A 17,848-nucleotide genomic window follows, 5' to 3' on the forward strand; every position below is an offset into this window, starting at 1 on the left:
AACAGAGAGGGGACAGCTGGCTGAGCATTCTCCATAAGGCCCCCAGGGCTTTAGAATACCTTCCTTAAACAGGCCCAAAACAGTTCAGCTTTGTCAGCTTTGATGGCATGCTTTGGAGCCCTTTTGGGGGAGTTCAGAAACTGAGGTGCTATTTGGTGTACTGGATTATTAGCATTTTTTAGATTAAGAATTGCTGCTTAGTAGAAGGAGTGATGCTAACTAAGATGTGTATTATTGATAACCAACAGCATGCTCAGCTGATTGGTGTGGGTGCTTTATATTGCTACAAATAAAAATAAAATCCTAAAAAAAATCACTAATAGAAAAAAAAGTTTTATTTCCTGACTATTAGTTTAATCTCAATTATGTGTTCATATATGTTTAAAAGCACTTTATTCCTGTTTTCAAGTTCAAAACTAACAATATATCCCAAAACCCCAACAAATGCTTTTTTCCTTATCTGCAATGTTTTAAGAAATGTTGAAAGCCATACTCACTAACCCCATTAGCCCACTTAAGACTTAATTTTGAGCTGCAATTTATGGCAGGTTTTGGTCTTAACCATACTATTTTACTTTATATTAAATTTCTAATACCCAACAAATTTTAGTGTCTACCAAGTCTAATTAAATTCTACCAAAATCAATATTTTCTGGAATAAAAATACCAGGCACATCTTTATCTTCCATATTTAACTAATAAAAGCGAGGAGAAAGTGACTTAGGGAGACACTTTCCAGACACTAATCAAGCATGTTGCCTACCATTCCAAAGAAGCCAGCTCTGTCTTCAGGTACATGAAGTTCAGGGTAAATATTCTCCAAGAACCATCTAAAGTCTTTACATCTGAGCTTCTCTCGAAGCAGCCTCCTTTCTGTCACATCTCCATAGGGCTCCTACAATAAAATAAAATACAATAGAAGAATAAGAACAGGTGCTTTCTGTTAGATTAGCAACATACACTATTAGGAAACTTATCCTGCAGTGCTTTCCCAGGGGAAAAAAAACTCCCATTGCTTGTCCCTGGATTTGGTTTCATTATTATTAAGTTTCTTAATATTTAAGCAACAACAATGCTTTCAAACACTATGCAAATTGAATTATTTAAAAAAAATCTGTTTAAAGTGAGAACACAGTAGGAAATTTACAGTTAGGGCTCTTTGGATATTTTAAAGTCTCAGTAACAGTGCATGAATTTAAATTAAGAGTGCTAAATTATTCTCACCATCCATTTGCAAAATCCTCTCTAAAGACATCATTAAACTTAAATGTGTTTAAAAGCTTGGAAATTCTCTGTTAAGGCTGCCTTTGAAGTTGTATCTTGTAAATTAGTAAATTCAATAAAAGAAAACTAAGTTTAAAAATGGAACCTTAAAGCTGCTAAAGCAAGCCACCACCCAAACTTTTCACTTGCTACAGATTCAAATAGAGCTCACATAATTTCTTCAAATCTGCCTTCAAAATCCACTTCTTTCCATAGTCCAGGGGTTCTCAACCTGTGGTCACAAACTCATTTGCAATCCTCAAGTTTCCCAGAGGCGACCTCCCTTTTCCTCTGCCCCTTTCTTATCCTTTCACTAAAACAAAAGTAAGTTTCTAGCCTCTCCTTCCACCCTTTCCACAGATAAGACAGAGTCTGGGAGGCTTATGAAATTACTTTGTCCTCTGCAGACAAAAGGCAAAGGCCCTACGCACATCCAAGGAGTACCATATCACCTCTTGCCTACTCGTGTGAAATACAGGTAAGTGGATACTTGACTGATGTGAAAGTAAGATACTACCTTAAGAATAAATATTGGGTAAAGTCTCATGCATATTTTATCCTTCTGGAAAATTGTATGGTGAGGGGTGTCAGCCAGGAACCCTCCTAACTCCCCTATTCTTTTGGCAGACATGATTACAACTAGAACTGTTATCTTTATGGAAAGGTGTAACAAAAAGCAAGATGCCAGAGGCTCAAATACTGCCCTTGTCTGAGTTGATAAAACCTGGTTCAAAACTGCTCCCTAGCATCCTAAGGTACTTTCTGAACAATGTCTGTCAGCTTATTAAAGATGATAAAATTATATTTATCCATCAATGCTTGATGGTTTCAGTTTGACACTGGAGAGGGGCCAACGAGTACACCTTCCTCCTAGAGAGGTCCAATCTCTTTGCCTCCTTCTCATGTTTCTCAAGTTCTCTTGTTTCTGCATACTACGCTCAATAGCAGCTGATACTACCAGAGAGTTGGAAGACCAATATGAGAATAGTTAGTCCAAGCCTTTTGCAGATATGAAATATCTCTTTTCAGCTTGCTTGGATACTGGTGGAACCATCTGCCAAAGTGTCCTCGTGGATTCAAGGATACATACGATGTTCTGCAGTCTGTGCAGGGCTTCCTGGATTTCTTCCAGGGAAACCTGTGGTGTCTCTGCCACCCTTTTAAGCAAGTTCTGGGAAGCCTTAGGATTATCAGGATATGGCTGGAATCACCACCTCATCAGAGAGGAGCAGCAGACAGTGGGAGTAGGGTGGAGGCCTTAGAGCTGGACAGAGTCAAACTCAATGTGCTGCTCCTACCTTCTTCAGGCCAAAATACAGGTCCTCGCAATCAGAAGTTTTCCCTGGTCTCCAGAACCTCTCCACGAGGAATCTTTGGAGCAGGAATTTCCTCAGCTGTTTTGTCCTTCTTGGAGACAACTTGCAGATACTGCACCTGGATCAGACGTGGGTTTCCTCCAGGCAGTACAGACTGGCATCATGGTAGTCTGTGATCAGGAAGGATTTGTGGCAGTTGATGAAGTTTTTGAAGCCACGAATCCTTCCTTGGGGGACTCTCCCTACTACTGTCAAAGAACGGGGGTGTGATGGGGAAATACAGGAAGCCCTCTCTGACCCAGAGGAAGATCCCAAATCTCAGGGGACAGAACCCCAAATGTCTATCCTAACTATACTAAATAGCTAAACTATTACAAATTATTTACAGGAAAAAGTTGAAGAAGTCAGTGTGAACACTGAAGCTCCATCCTAACCCACAAGTGGTAAAAAGGAACTAAGATGGCAGCTGTCTGGCAGCCCCCTTTATAACTTCGGTGCAGAGCACAAGAAAAGTAGGGGCACATACTCAGACCAGATAGACACTGCTAGGAAAATTTCTGCAGTCCTTGACGCATGGCGCAAATGCGTAAACCTGAAGTGCACTACACATAGGGACAAGCACTTAAAGAAGAACCACTGCATTCCAAGCCATTCTGACACATTGTTCAATTCACTGGGAAGCTTAGGTGGCAGCAGACTGGAAAAAAAAATCAAACAAACAAACACCAAAAGCAAACAGAATGTACTTGATAAGGCTCTAAAAGTTGAGAACTTTATTAAAAGGTAAGCCCACAAATTCACATCTGTCATAACCTAGTCCCAGATTTGGACCTTAGCGTCCAAAATATGGGGGTTAGCATGAAAACCTCCAAGCTTAGTTACCAGCTTGGACCTGGTACGGCTGCCACCACCCAAAAAATTAGAGTGTTTTGGGGCACTCTGGTCCCCACAAAAACCTTCCCTGGGGACCCCAAGACCCAAATCCCTTGAGTCTCACAACAAAGGGAAATAATCCTTTTTCCCTTCCCCCCTCCAGGTGCTCCTGGAGAGATACACAGAAGCAACCTCCGTGAATCCAAGCAGAGGGAGTCCACCCTCTGTAATTCTAGTCCTGGAAACAAAAGCACTTTCCTCTTCACCCAGAGGGAATGCAAAATCAGGCTAGCAAATCCAACACACACAGATCTCCCCCTGATTTCTTCCTCCCACCAATTCCCTGGTGAGTACAGACTCAATTTCCCTGAAGTTCCCCACTAAAGAAAAACTCCAACAGGTCTTAAAAGAAAGCTTTATATAAAAAAGAAAGAAAAATACATAAAAATGGTCTCTCTGTATTAAGGTGACAAATACAGGGTCAATTGCTTAAAAGAATATTGAATAAACAGCCTTATTCAAAAAGAATACAAATCAAAGTACTCCAGCACTATAGACATGTAAATACAAAAACAACAAAACCATGTTTGGTACTCACAACTTGGAAACAGAAGATTAGAAAACAGAAATCAGTTCTCAAAGCTGAGAGAAAAGCAGGCAGACAGACAAAGACTCAGACACAAACTTTTCTCCACCCAGAGTTGAAAAAATCCGGTTTCCTGATTGGTCCTCTGGTCAGGTGCTTCAGGTGAAAGAGACATTAACCCTTAGCTATCTGTTTATGACACGCCCCCCAAACTGTAGACAGTGGGGAAGCTCATTGGCGGCGATTTCCTTCTAGAACTTTAAAATAAACAGATTAATACAACACATGCAGCTTTACATATACCACTAAGTATATAACTAACAGACTTCTACATTTTAAGAACACTTTTTAACTACTGGATTCTGGGAAACTCTCACGGGAGAGTGCATCAGCTACTTTGTTAGAAGCTCCTGTGATGTGCTGAATTTCAAAATCAAAATCTTGGAGAGCTAAACTCCAACGAAGAAGTTTCTTGTTGTTCCCCTTGGCAGTATGGAGCCACTTTAGTGCAGCATGGTCAGTTTGTAGTTGGAACCGCCGTCCCCAAACATATGGGCGTAGCTTTTCCAAGGCGTACACAATGGCATAGCATTCCTTTTCACTGACTGACCAGTGACTTTCCCTCTCAGACAGTTTCTTTCTGAGAAACACGACAGGATGGAAGTTGTGATCTGTTGCTTCCTGCATGAGCACTGCTCCTATACCACGCTCAGATACATCCGTGGTTACTAGGAATGGCTTGTTAAAATCCGGGGCCCTGAGCACAGGGTCAGACATGAGCATTGCCTTAAGCTGGGTAAAGGCCTTTTGACACTCATCAGTCCACTTAACTGCATTTGGCTGGGTCTTTTTGGTCAGGTCGGTCAGTGGGGCAGCGATTTGGCTGTAGTGTGGTACAAATCGCCTGTAGTACCCGGCCAAGCCTAAGAAGGATTGGACCTGTTTCTTTGACCTTGGGACAGGCCACTTTTGGATAGCATCCACCTTGGCCTGTAGGGGGTTTATGGTTCCTCGACCCACCTGGTGCCCTAGGTAAGTCACTCTGTTTTGGCCTATTTGACACTTTTTGGCCTTAACAGTTAGTCCGGCCTGCCTGATGCGCTCAAAGACCTTTTCCAGGTGTAATAGGTGTTCGGGAGTCTGAAAAAATGGCCACATCATCGAGGTAGGCAACTGCAAATTCTCCCAGTCCTGCTAGTAGACCATCTACCAGCCTCTGGAAGGTGGCGGGTGCATTTCCAAGGCCGAAAGGAAGGACATTGAATTCATACACCCCCGCATGGGTGACGAATGCTGACCTCTCCTTGGCAGGTTCATCTAGCGGTACTTGCCAGTATCCCTTGGTTAAGTCTATTGTAGAGATGAACTGGGCACGTCCCAACTTTTCCAATAGCTCATTGGTACGTGGCATTGGATAGTTGTCCAGACGAGTTACCGCATTTAGCTTACGGTAGTCCACGCAAAAGCGTATTTCCCCATCTGGTTTGGGTACCAGAACCACTGGAGATGCCCATGCACTGGTAGATGAGCGGATTATACCCATCTGTAGCATGTTCTGGATCTCCTGTTCTATAGCAGCTTGGGCATGAGGAGACACCCGGTAGGGTGGGGTTCTGATTGGGTGAGCATTACCTGTGTCAATGGAGTGGTATGCCCGTTTAGTACGTCCTGGGGTGGCTGAGAACAATGGGGCGAAGCTAGTGCACAGCTCCTTGATTTGTCGCCGCTGCAGACGTTCCAGGGTGGTTGAGAGGTTCACCTCTTCCACGCCACCGTCTTTTTTCCCGTCATAGCAGACACCGTCAGGCCACTCAGCATCATCTCCCTGGACTGTAAACTGACAAACCTGTAAGTCTCTGGAATAGAAAGGCTTGAGAGAATTAACATGGTAAACTCTCGGTTTTAGTGAGGAATTGGGAAATGCTATGAGGTAATTCACCGTTCCCAGGCGCTCTTGGACCGTGAATGGCCCTTCCCATGATGCTTCCATCTTATGGGCCTGTTGCGCCTTCAAGACCATAACCTGGTCTCCTACCTTGAAGGAATGTTCTCTGGCATGTCTGTCATACCAGGCCTTTTGCTCTTCCTGAGCATCCTTTAGGTTCTCTCTAGCAAGGACTAAAGAGTGTTGGAGGGTGCTTTGTAGGTTGCTTACAAAGTCCAGAATGTTAGTTCCTGGAGAAGGCGTAAACCCCTCCCATTGCTGCTTCACCAACTGTAATGGCCCCTTAACCTCGTGGCCATACACAAGTTCAAACGGTGAAAACCCTAAACTGGGATGTGGTACAGCCCTGTAGGCAAACAGCAACTGCTGCAACACTAGGTCCCAATTATTGGAGTATTCGTTGACGAATTTACGTATCATGGCCCCCAAAGTTCCATTAAACCTTTCCACCAGGCCATTGGTTTGATGGTGGTACGGGGTGGCAACCAAGTGATTCACCCCATGAGTTTCCCTCAGTTTTTCCATGGTCCCTGCCAGGAAATTAGATCCTGAATCTGTAAGGATGTCGGAGGGCCAACCTACCCTGGCAAAGATGTCTGTTAGGGCCAGGCACACAGTTTTAGCCCTGGTGTTGCCTAGAACTACTGCTTCCGGCCATCGGGTAGCAAAGTCCACTAAAGTCAGTACGTACTGCTTTCCTCTGGGCGTCTTTTTTGGGAAAGGACCCAGAATATCCACAGCTACTCGCTGAAATGGGACCTCAATTATGGGGAGTGGCTGGAGAGGGGCCTTGACCTGGTCTTGGGGTTTTCCCACTCTTTGGCATACCTCACAAGACCGGACATACTTGGCAACGTCCTTGCCCATCCCCTCCCAGTGGAAGGACTTCCCCAACCGGTCCTTGGTTCTGTTCACCCCAGCATGGCCACTGGGATGATCATGGGCTAAGCTTAAGAGCTTCCCCCGGTACTTAGTTGGAACCACCAACTGTTTTTGCAGCTGCCATTCTTCCCGGTGTCCACCAGAAAGAATCTCCTTGTATAAAAGTCCTTGGTCTATAACAAACCGGGATCGATTAGAAGAGCTGAGAGGCGGTGGGGTGCTCCGTGCCGCCGCCCAAGCTTTCTGAAGGCTGTCATCTGCTTCCTGCTCAGTCTGGAACTGTTCCCTTGAGGCTGGGGTTACCAGTTCTTCCTCAGACTGTGGACTTGGGCTTGGTCCCTCTGGAAGAAATGTAGGTGATGGGGTGATTTCCGTTGTTGGTGAACCGCTCTCCGCTGGTGCACCTGAGGGTATTTCAGGCTCTGGCTGAGCCTTTTGGGTATGGCTGTATGTTGCTTCTGCCAGTTCTGGCTCGCTGGCGCCCTCTGGTGTTGAGTTTGAAGATGTGGTTGGAATTGCTGGTGCTGGTTGCTGTTCCAGTTCCGGGCCTGGGACTGGAGGTACTGTGGCTTTTTCAGTGGTTGGCATGGAATCTGGGTCCATTACCTCTGTCTGGGTCTCTGGTAACCCAGACGGGGTGTCTGTGGACGGCTCAGGAACAGGAATGGGTCTGGAAGCTTGCCTGGTTTGGCTACGTGTAACCATTCCCACTCTCTTGGCCCGCTTCACCTGGTTGGCCAAGTCTTCCCCCAGTAGCATGGGGATAGGATAATTGTCATAGACTGCAAAAGTCCACATTCCTGACCAGCCTTTGTACTGGACAGGCAGTTCAGCTGTAGGAAAGTCTACAGCTTGTGACATGAAGGGGTAAATTGTCACTTTGGCCTTTGGGTTGATGAATTTGGGGTCAGCGAAGGATTGGTGGATAGCCGACACTTGTGCCCCCGTGTCTCTCCACGCAGTAACCTTCTTTCCGCCCACTCTCAAATTTTCCCTTCGCTCCAAGGGTATTTGAGAGGCATCCGGGCCTGGGGATCTTTGGTGTGATGGTGGTGTAATGAATTGCACTCACATGGTGTTTTTTGGACAGTTGGCCTTGATATGTCCCAGTTCATTACACTTAAAGCATCTTCCATCTGATGGGTCACTGGGCCGAGGTGAGTTACTGGAGACTGGTGAGGTGGAAGAATAGGGCGTCTGTGGCTTTACTTGGGTTGTATGGGGTCTTTGGCTGTCCTCGGTTGTAGGGTTTATGGTCGGTGTGCCCCCTGGGGTATTCGTTCCCCTTGACTGTAGCTTTCTTGCTTTCTGCCACTTCCATCCATCTGGCTCCAATCTCCCCCGCCTCAGCGAGATTTTTGGGTTTTCCATCTTGTATGTACCGTGTGATGTCCTCAGGAACACCATCCAAGAACTGCTCCATTTGTATGAGGAGGTGCAGTTCTTCCAAGGTTTTAACATTGTGTCCTGATATCCAGGCCTCATAGTTTTTCCCAACGTAGTAGGCGTGTTTGGGAAATGACACATCTGGTTTCCACTTTTGGGTTCTGAAACGCCGACGGGCATGATCCGGGGTTATCCCCATTCTGTATCTGGGCTTGGTTTGAAAAAGTTTATAGTCATTCATTTGCTGCTTAGGCATTTCAGCTGCCACCTCTGCTAAAGGTCCACTGAGCTGTGGCCTCAATTCAACCATGTACTGGTTTTCAGGGATGCCGTACCCAAGACAGGCTCTTTCAAAATTTTCCAAGAAGGCCTCGGTGTCATCACCTGCCTTGTAGGTGGGAAATATCCTGTGCTGTGGAACAATCATTGGCGCAGGGTTGTTAGGGTTGGCTGTGTTTTGCTTAGCCTTTTCCAATTCCATGGCCTGTCGGTGGGCTTCCCTCTGGAGTTCCAGCTGTTTTTGGTGGTCTGCATCTTTGGCTGCTTGCTCTCTTTTGTAGGCGGCCTCTCTTTCTCTTTCTCTCAGCTCCATCTCTTTTTGTTTTATTTCTAGTTCCTGTATTTTTTTTTCCATATCTCGCCTGTGTTCGGCTTCTTTGATTTGTTCTTCGGCCTCAATTTTTGCCTTAGAAGTCATGGTTCCTGTTTTCTTGTGTTGGGGTGCCCTCCGGTGTTTATCTTCTGAACTGCAGGCTCTGTTGCCTCCTGGGGTCTGCCTAGCAACAGTGCCTTTTTCCCTTTGTTTTCAAGGTAAAGTAAACCAGAAAAACCACTTTATTTGCATGTATATAGTGCTGGTATTTGACTCCTAATGGGAGTGCTATTGTGTGACAAAAGACCCTTAAGAGTCTCTTAATGGCTTCTTGCTTAATATGCAAGCCACAAACTGCCAGAGAGAGCAGAAAAAAAAAATTCTCTCTGGTTTCTTTTTAAAACCAAACTGTTTCTCTCTGCTAAAAAGCCCTTAGCAGAGAAAAGAAAAATATAATATTCCTACTGGCTTCTGGATTCTATCTCACCACTGCACACCATGTCATAACCTAGTCCCAGATTTGGACCTTAGCGTTCAAAATATGGGGGTTAGCATGAAAACCTCCAAGCTTAGTTACCAGCTTGGACCTGGTACGGCTGCCACCACCCAAAAAATTAGAGTGTTTTGGGGCACTCTGGTCCCCACAAAAACCTTCCCTGGGGACCCCAAGACCCAAATCCCTTGAGTCTCACAACAAAGGGAAATAATCCTTTTTCCCTTCCCCCCTCCAGGTGCTCCTGGAGAGATACACAGAAGCAACCTCCGTGAATCCAAGCAGAGGGAGTCCACCCTCTGTAATTCCAGTCCTGGAAACAAAAGCACTTTCCTCTTCACCCAGAGGGAATGCAAAATCAGGCTAGCAAATCCAACACACACAGATCTCCCCCTGATTTCTTCCTCCCACCAATTCCCTGGTGAGTACAGACTCAATTTCCCTGAAGTTCTCCACTCAAGAAAAACTCCAACAGGTCTTAAAAGAAAGCTTTATATAAAAAAGAAAGAAAAATACATAATATGGTCTCTCTGTATTAAGGTGACAAATACAGAGTCAATTGCTTAAAAGAATATTGAATAAACAGCCTTATTCAAAAAGAATACAAATCAAAGTACTCCAGCCACTATAGACATGTAAATACAAAAACAACAAAACCATGTTTGGTACTCACAACTTGGAAACAGAAGATTAGAAAACAGAAATCAGTTCTCAAAGCTGAGAGAAAAGCAGGCAGACAGACAAAGACTCAGACACAAACTTTTCTCCACCCAGAGTTGAAAAAATCCGGTTTCCTGATTGGTCCTCTGGTCAGGTGCTTCAGGTGAAAGAGACATTAACCCTTAGCTATCTGTTTATGACAACATCCCTTCACTGTTTTCTGAGAAGAAACAGACACTCTACATTGGCAGCTCCTCCCTCTTCCATACTCAGGTTTGTTGGTTTCATGTGGAAAAGTTCTGAACCACTTATCTGAGATCACACAAGATGCAAGGATTTTCCTTGCTGCATGTGACTTTTCCCTTGCTGAATACATCACTGATTACCAATGGCTTACTCTGAATACTTTTCTCCCTGGCCAGATTACAATATGAGTTGTCATCCTAGAGTTTGATACTCCTAGGAAGGTAGCAAATAGGTGTCAGGGATCACGATCACCCTCCCGTCTCCACTGCTAAATGAGAGGAGGACCCGAGATACAGACAGACGGACTCTAACAGATAGATAGAACAATGTGATGTTAATATTGGTGGAGTCATAGCACTATCCGTAGTTAAGATTTTCCCAAAGTTTTAGTTTCAGTGGGAGTGTTCAACTTTCACCAAAACTGTGTTTTGATTAAGATTACTTTAAAATGCCAATAGTATCTTGTGAAGTGTTTGAATTTTCATGTCCAAGTTGAAGAAAAACATGGCTAATATGAGCTTAGATGTAATGGTTCCCAAATTCCAGATGGCTAGCACATGTGGATGAGAACAGCAAGTACGCTCTGTCACCCAATGCCCCCCTTTTCTCCTCAGCAAGGCCCACTATTTTCCTGTTGCATGAATATGTCCTCCACTGGGTTTATGATCTCAGTATTGATTCCCTGGAGATACCCCTTCCTCAGGCATGCTTCCGTACTCCATCACCACAAAGAACTCTGCTGGGGAGAGAGGCTGTCAAACTACCAAGGGCAGGCAGAGTAAGGAACATCCTGTATCAGGATCCAGGAGCCATTTGTTGCATCACGTTGTTATGGGAACCACAATTCAGTGTGCACAATTTGTGGAAAAACAAAAAGCAAACCCCCAGCCTAAACACAGTGAGTTAAAGCAACCCAACTAAAAAAAATCTAGGCTATTAACAGAAATAACTTCATTTAATGACAGTTAAAGATTCAGCACAACATCCTGCTGCCACCCAGCACCTTAAAATTATGGAATTAAAAAATAAAGGGAAAATTTCCCAGCATTTATTGCCACCTTCCCATCATGCATGATGCCATCAACAACATTCCCATGCTCTGGAAAGCATTCAATTCCATCTCCAACAGATACGGAAAAACAATGCAGATCCCTGTTTCATCAAACTTGTATTCTAACACAAAACTTTAACGGGTGACCTCTGTAATGTTAAAGTAGAACAACTCTGCATATATGTGGATTGTGATAATCATATGCACCAATATCTTGAAAAAAGAGTGCATGAGATTGAAGTTAACGGGTTTTTTTGTTTGTTTTAATATAGTACAGTAAATATGGAGAATGGAATAGAGTTTGGCCAGAACCCTGGCATTAATATCTCTACTCTTATGAAAAGTGCAGTGACGTCTTTGACCACAAGTGGCCAAGGATATCAAAGTTATGTCTCTTTTGAAAGAGGGTACCTTTGCCAAAACTGCCCATCCTCTAAGGTCACATGTACACTAGGAGCTCTTTACCCAATATAGGAATACTAGTATACTATATCAGCAAAGCGCTCCCAATCTAGATGTAGTTATACCAGCAAAAACTGTGTTTTTATTGGTATAGAGGATTCCATCCACCCTATGAATGAAAAAAATCTATTCCAGTAAAGCACTTTTATGCCAGTATAACTGAGTCTATGTAGGAACTTTTGCCAGGACAGCCATGTCAGTCAGGGATCACATCTCTTCACACCCCAGACCTAGCGGCATAGCTATGTTGAAGTCTGTAACATAGCCATCTCCTGAAACCATATTTGTGCACTGGTTAAGTATCAACTAAAACAGAACACGGTTAACTCGTGAATCAACACAACCATATCCTGCAGCATGTATGGTATATATATTCCTTGTATGTCTCCCATTCAACTACTGACCCTGTCTGGCCATGCTTAGCCTGTGAAATCAATGGGACACAGGACTAAATATGCTGTGTTGACAGGTTCAGCAAATATGTCTATTGTGTGCTTCAAACTGTCGTGTCAGCTTATCCATATAAGTACAGGTTTGAAGTGTTCTGTACTTTAGTGAGCAATATGTAAGTGGCTGATGTTTTTAAAAATTCCATTACTCAGTAATGGCTATCCCTCCAGGAATCTGATCAATTAGTGGAGATTCTGCTTCCTATAATTTATAACAATCTGTTTTCACTTCATGATAAACTCTTAAAATAAAGGTGTATAGGAGATGGTCGGGTCTCGTGGTTAAAGCATGGGGTTTGCAGATGGAAGTAGAGTCCTGCACAGGACTAGTGTAGAGCCCTATAGCAGGACCAGGATCCTGCTGCTCTAACAGTGGGAACAGCCCAGGAGCAGGATTAAAAATAATCCTGCACAGGGCCCTAGATGGAAGATTTGGGTTCTACTTCTAGCTCTGCCACAAAAATCACAAGCTTGGAAGGAGGGATAGCTCAGTGGTTTGAGCATTGCCCTGCTAAACCCAGGGTTGTGAGTTCAATCCTTGAGGGGGCCATTTAGGGAACTGGGGTAAAAATCTGTCTGGGGCATGGTCTTGCTTTGAGCAGGCAGCTGGATTAGATGACTTTATGAGGTCCCTTCCAATCCTAATCATCTATGATCACAATATTATAATTTTAGGTAGCACAGTAGTATAAACCACTGGAAACCATTGAAGGTATTGCTTCCTATGCTTAAGATTACCTAAAACTTTCCTATTATAAGGCCCCTTTTTCAGTGGTTTATAACTTTGCCAAACATTAACCATATAGGTTGTAATTCTCCATGCCAGGTGTCTGTTTCAAGTTGAAAATTTTGGGAAAGTTTCAGCTAAAAATGATTCACCTGCTTCCAAGAGGGAGATAAGGGGGAAATGTTGTTTTCCCATATTAAAAAAATTCTTATAACCATTTCAATGAGAAGCTCTAGTGACATGTTGTTGAGCTAAAGCATCTTGTTTAGAAAGTAGGGCTGTCAACAATCAGAGAAATTAATTGTGATTAATTATACTGTGAAACATCAAATACCATTTATTTAAATATTTTGGATGTTTTCTACATTTTCAACTATATTGATTTCAATTACAACTCAGAATACAAAGTGTAAAGTGCTCACTTTATATTTATTTTTGATTACAAGTATTTACACTGTAAAAAAAAGAAATAGTATCTTTCAATTCACCTAATACAAGTACTGTAATGCAATCTCTTTATCATGAAAGTTGAACTTACAAATGTAGAATTATGTAGAAAAAAAGTGCCTTCAAAAATAAAACATGTAAAACTTTAGAGCCTGCAAGTCCACTCAGTCCTACTTCTTGTTCAGCTAATCACTCAGACAAACAAGTTTGTTTACATTTGCAGGCGATAATGCTGTCCGCTTCTTGTTTACGATGTCACCTGAAACTGAGAAAAGGCATTCTCGTGGCACTGTTGTAGCCAGCGGTGCCAGATATTTACGTGCCAGATGTGCTAAAGATTCACATGTCCCTTCATGCTTCGACCACCATTCCAGAAGATATGTGTCCATGCTGATGATGGGTTCTGTTTTATAAGAATCCAAAGCAGTGCGGACCAACACATGTTCATGTTCATTATCTGAGTCAGATGCCACCAGCAGAAGATTGCTTTTCTTTTTTGGTGGTTCAGGTTCTGTAGTTTCTGTATCAGAGTGTCGCTCTTTTAAGACTTCTGAAACCAAGCTCCACACCTTGTCCCTCTCAGATTTTGGAAGGCACTTCAGATTCTTAAACCTTGTGTCCAGTGCTGTAGCTATCTTTAAAAATCTCAAATTGGTACCTTTGCATTTTGTCCAATCTGCAGTGAAAGTGTTATTAAAATGAACAAAATGTGCTGACTCATCATCTGAGGCTGCTATACCAGGAAATATATGGCAGAATGAGGGTAAAACAGAGCAGGCGTGTAACAGGGTTCTGGCTAGGAGATCCAAGCCAGGCCCCTGTTAGCCCAGCTCCACTTAAAAAGGCAGATTAGTTAGGACTGGCTGGGGAGGCCACACCCTAATCACCTGAGGGGATGGACCTGCAGGCCTGAGTGGCCAGCCTGCTATATAACGCTGGCTGGGAAGAAGCAGAGAGGGAGAGACAGGAAAGGGAGGAGCCAGGAGCTCTAGATCCCCGCTGGCAGGAGAAGCTAGAGGTTTCCCAGGGTGTTGGTCTGTAAGATATGTAAATAGTAGGTGGTGGGGATAGGCACAAACAATAAAAGAGCACTAGTGCATGTACTTTGGAGCGGTTTCCGACTGAGTTTGTGGAGGGGCCGGGAGCAGGCACTGCTACAAGGGGACATACAATATTGCCCCAAGGTGTTCAGTAAGAAATTTAATTAACACTTATTTTTTTAATGAACATCATCAGCATGGAAGCATGTCCCATGGAATGGTGGCCAAAGCATGAAGGGGCATATGAATGTTTAGCATATCTGGCATGTAAATACCTTGCAGTGCCAGCTACAAAAGTGCCATGCAAATGCCTGTTCTCACTTTCTGGTGACTTTGTAAATAAGAAGAGGGCAGCATTATCTCCTTTAAATGTAAAACTCGTTTGTTTTAGCGATTGACTGAACAAGAAGTAGGACTGAGTGGACTTGCAGGCTCTGAAGTTTTACATTGTTTTGTTTTTAAGTGAAGTCATGTAACAAAAAAAAACTACATTTGTAAGTTGCACTTTCACGACAAAGATTGCACTACAGTACTTGTATGAGGTGAACTGAAAAATATTTTTTAAAATCATTTTTACAGCACAAATATTTGTAAGCAAAAATAATATACACTTTGATTACAACACAGAATACAATATATATGAAAATGTAGAAAAACATCTAAAATATTTAAATAAATGGTATTTTATGTTTAACAGTATAATTAATCACAATTAATTTCTCTGATTGTTGATAGCCCTACTTTCTAAACAAGATGCTTTAGCTCAACAACATGTAACTAGAGCTTCTCATTGAAATGGTTATAAGAATTTTTTTAATATGGGAAAACAACATTTCCCCATTATCTCCCTCTTGGAAGCAGCTGAATCATTTTTAGCTGAAACTTTCCCAAAATTTTCAACATGAAACAGACACCTGGCATGGAGAATTACAACCTATATGGTTAATGTTTGGCAAAGTTATAAACCACTGAAAACAGGGCCTTATAATAGGAAAGTTTTAGGTAATCTTAAGCATAGGAAGCAATACCTTCAATGGTTTTCAGTAGTTTATACTACTGTGCTACCTAAAATTATAATATTGTGATCATAGATGATTAGGGTTGGAAGGGACCTCATAAGGTTATCTAATCCATCTGCCTGCTCAAAGCAAGACCATGCCCCAGACAGATTAGTTTTGGAAAAAAACAATCTCTGGAACATCCCACCAGCAGCATTCTCTCTTATTTATGATTCTCCATTAACAATTATGTTTTTAGATCTGTATTTTAATCAAATTAATTTGCACCATATTAATTTTGTAGCACATTAATATTTTAAAATCAGAGTGTTCTACAGCACTATGCCAACTTACAAAAAAACAAATCTGTTATGTCAACAGTTACTTTTAGAGAGAACGGTGGGTGAGGTAATATATTTTATTGGACCAGCTTCTATTAGTGAGTGAGACAGTGCTGGGTAGCTCAAAAGCTCATCTCTCTGACCAACCGAAGTCAGTCCAATAAAAGATATTATCTCACCCACTTTGTCTCTGTAATATCTCTGTAATGACCAACACAGCTACAAAAACACTGTATAGAACAGCTACCTTTATCAACCAGACTTGTAATCTTGTTGAAGAATATTGCCAAGTAGGTTAGATAAGACCTATTTTCCATTAAACTAGTTGGTAGCATTAATTGTATTTCTATCATGTACTGACAGAGTCCTGTATCAGCTGCTGCATTAATCCAATATGCATCGATGTCAAGCTAACCAGCCTGTCATTACCTGGGTCATGCAGCTTACCCTTTTTAAATACAGGCACAGCTATTGCTTTCTTCCAGTCCTCTGGAGTTTCCTCAGTTTTCCAAGAGATATTAAAAATTAACCTTGTAGATAATGTTCATTTTTATGTCAGGGAAAGACATTAATTTGTAAGAAACCTGAATTTAGCTACTAAAACAAACCAAAAAAACCCCACCATAAATAATTTTTCTGTTAAACCGAAAAGAAATACAAGTTGAGTTCTAAGCACAATAGATATCAAACTCACCATACGTGCATGTGGATTTCGGTGGTAATAAAGCTCCTTATATTCATCCATCCAAACTTCTGCTGCACGTACACTGTTAGCCAGGGCCTTGGCGCGTGAGTAGGGAGCTTGTTTGGGGAAAATGTGACCTACATGAGAACATGGGTGGATCTCAAGACTTCCTCCACACTGCCAGATCTAAACAAAGAATTTACATTACATGTTGGCAATCTGAAATCACGTGAACAGTAGAATATGCAGAATAACAATACTTTACAATACTTTGTATTTATAGCATTTTCCCCAAAATCTCAAAGCATCTTATAAACTATAAATATCATAGTCTCAGGAGGGAGGCAAATATGATCCTCAGTTTACAAGTAAATAAACAAAGGTGTCAAAGCACGTCAGTGGGAGAGTGGGTAAGATAACGAAGCCAGGAATATCGTGGTGCTTTCACTGGAGTTCTGGTTGGCAAAGATGAGATACTACCGATGTTCAAAGCGTGATCATGTGCGCTATGCTGAGCTGCACCGGGCAACTCAGGCTTACTTCCTCCTCTCTGGGGTTCAGATAATCCAGCTCTCCCCATGGGGTGTAAGTAATATATACAATAGGAAAGTGCCTACCGCCCTAGCTCTTAAACATGTGAACCTAAGCTTTCATTTAAATATATTTCTAGCCCTCCTGGTTGTGAAGAAGTGATGTCTGCCAGAGTCTGCAGACAGCCTTCAGCAGAAGGAGAAACAGCATTCGCTAGATGCAGGGAGGAAGCCACCTGTCCTGAGAGTGGCCAAGATGAACAGCTGGCGTGGCCTATCTCCAGGAAAAACTAACAGATCTAAGGTTAGAGTGCTACAGACCAGTATCAAGAAAACCTTTTGGAAAAGACCTAAAACCATTTAGCCAAAATCATGTTAAGGTCTACAAAATGCTTGCAGGAACCGTGTCTAAACTTTGTTTCAACAACTGGACTCTTATGGATATGTTTTGGGTTTTCCCAACATTTTTCTTGTTTATGAGCTAAGACTGTTTAAGTTAGAAGAACTCCTGGGAAAATTCAAGGATTGATGTGAACCACCTTAGCATTATTCCATAGAGCAAGTATAAAACCCAGAGTGAAGGGTCTCTGTTCAACCTGGTTGGTCTTTGTCTTTTCTTCTACCAGTTTTTTACTGTCCTATTCTAAACTTTTATTTTTTGTCCCAGTTAATTAGTATGAAGCCTTTAGAACTTCAAGCCATGATGTTTCCTGATTCTCCCTACATTCACTGGTCACTAAATTTGATTTAGCTGGCTTCTGCCATTAGGGTGGGGAAGGAATTTTGTCCAGCCTTCCTAACCTGACCTCAGATGGACCAGAGACTCTGCCCCCACAAAAAAAGAGCCACAACTTCAACCTGAAGCTGATGGCAAGC

General features: G+C 42.6%; 1 protein-coding gene across 1 annotated transcript in view; it reads right to left on the reverse strand.

The window, feature by feature from the left end:
- The window catches only part of GALNT12 (polypeptide N-acetylgalactosaminyltransferase 12), a 101,378-nt gene that overhangs the window by 24,141 nt on the left and 59,389 nt on the right, over nt 1–17,848 (reverse strand). Inside the window, exons 6-7 of the mRNA XM_050938217.1 lie at nt 16,452–16,628; nt 764–895 (exon numbers count right to left, since the gene is read on the reverse strand). Of these exons, the coding sequence (XP_050794174.1) occupies nt 764–895; nt 16,452–16,628 (309 nt within the window). The remainder of the gene's footprint in view (nt 1–763; nt 896–16,451; nt 16,629–17,848) is intronic.

The sequence above is a fragment of the Gopherus flavomarginatus genome, chromosome 2, assembly GCF_025201925.1.
Source record: "Gopherus flavomarginatus isolate rGopFla2 chromosome 2, rGopFla2.mat.asm, whole genome shotgun sequence".
NCBI classification, from domain to species: domain Eukaryota; kingdom Metazoa; phylum Chordata; order Testudines; family Testudinidae; genus Gopherus; species Gopherus flavomarginatus.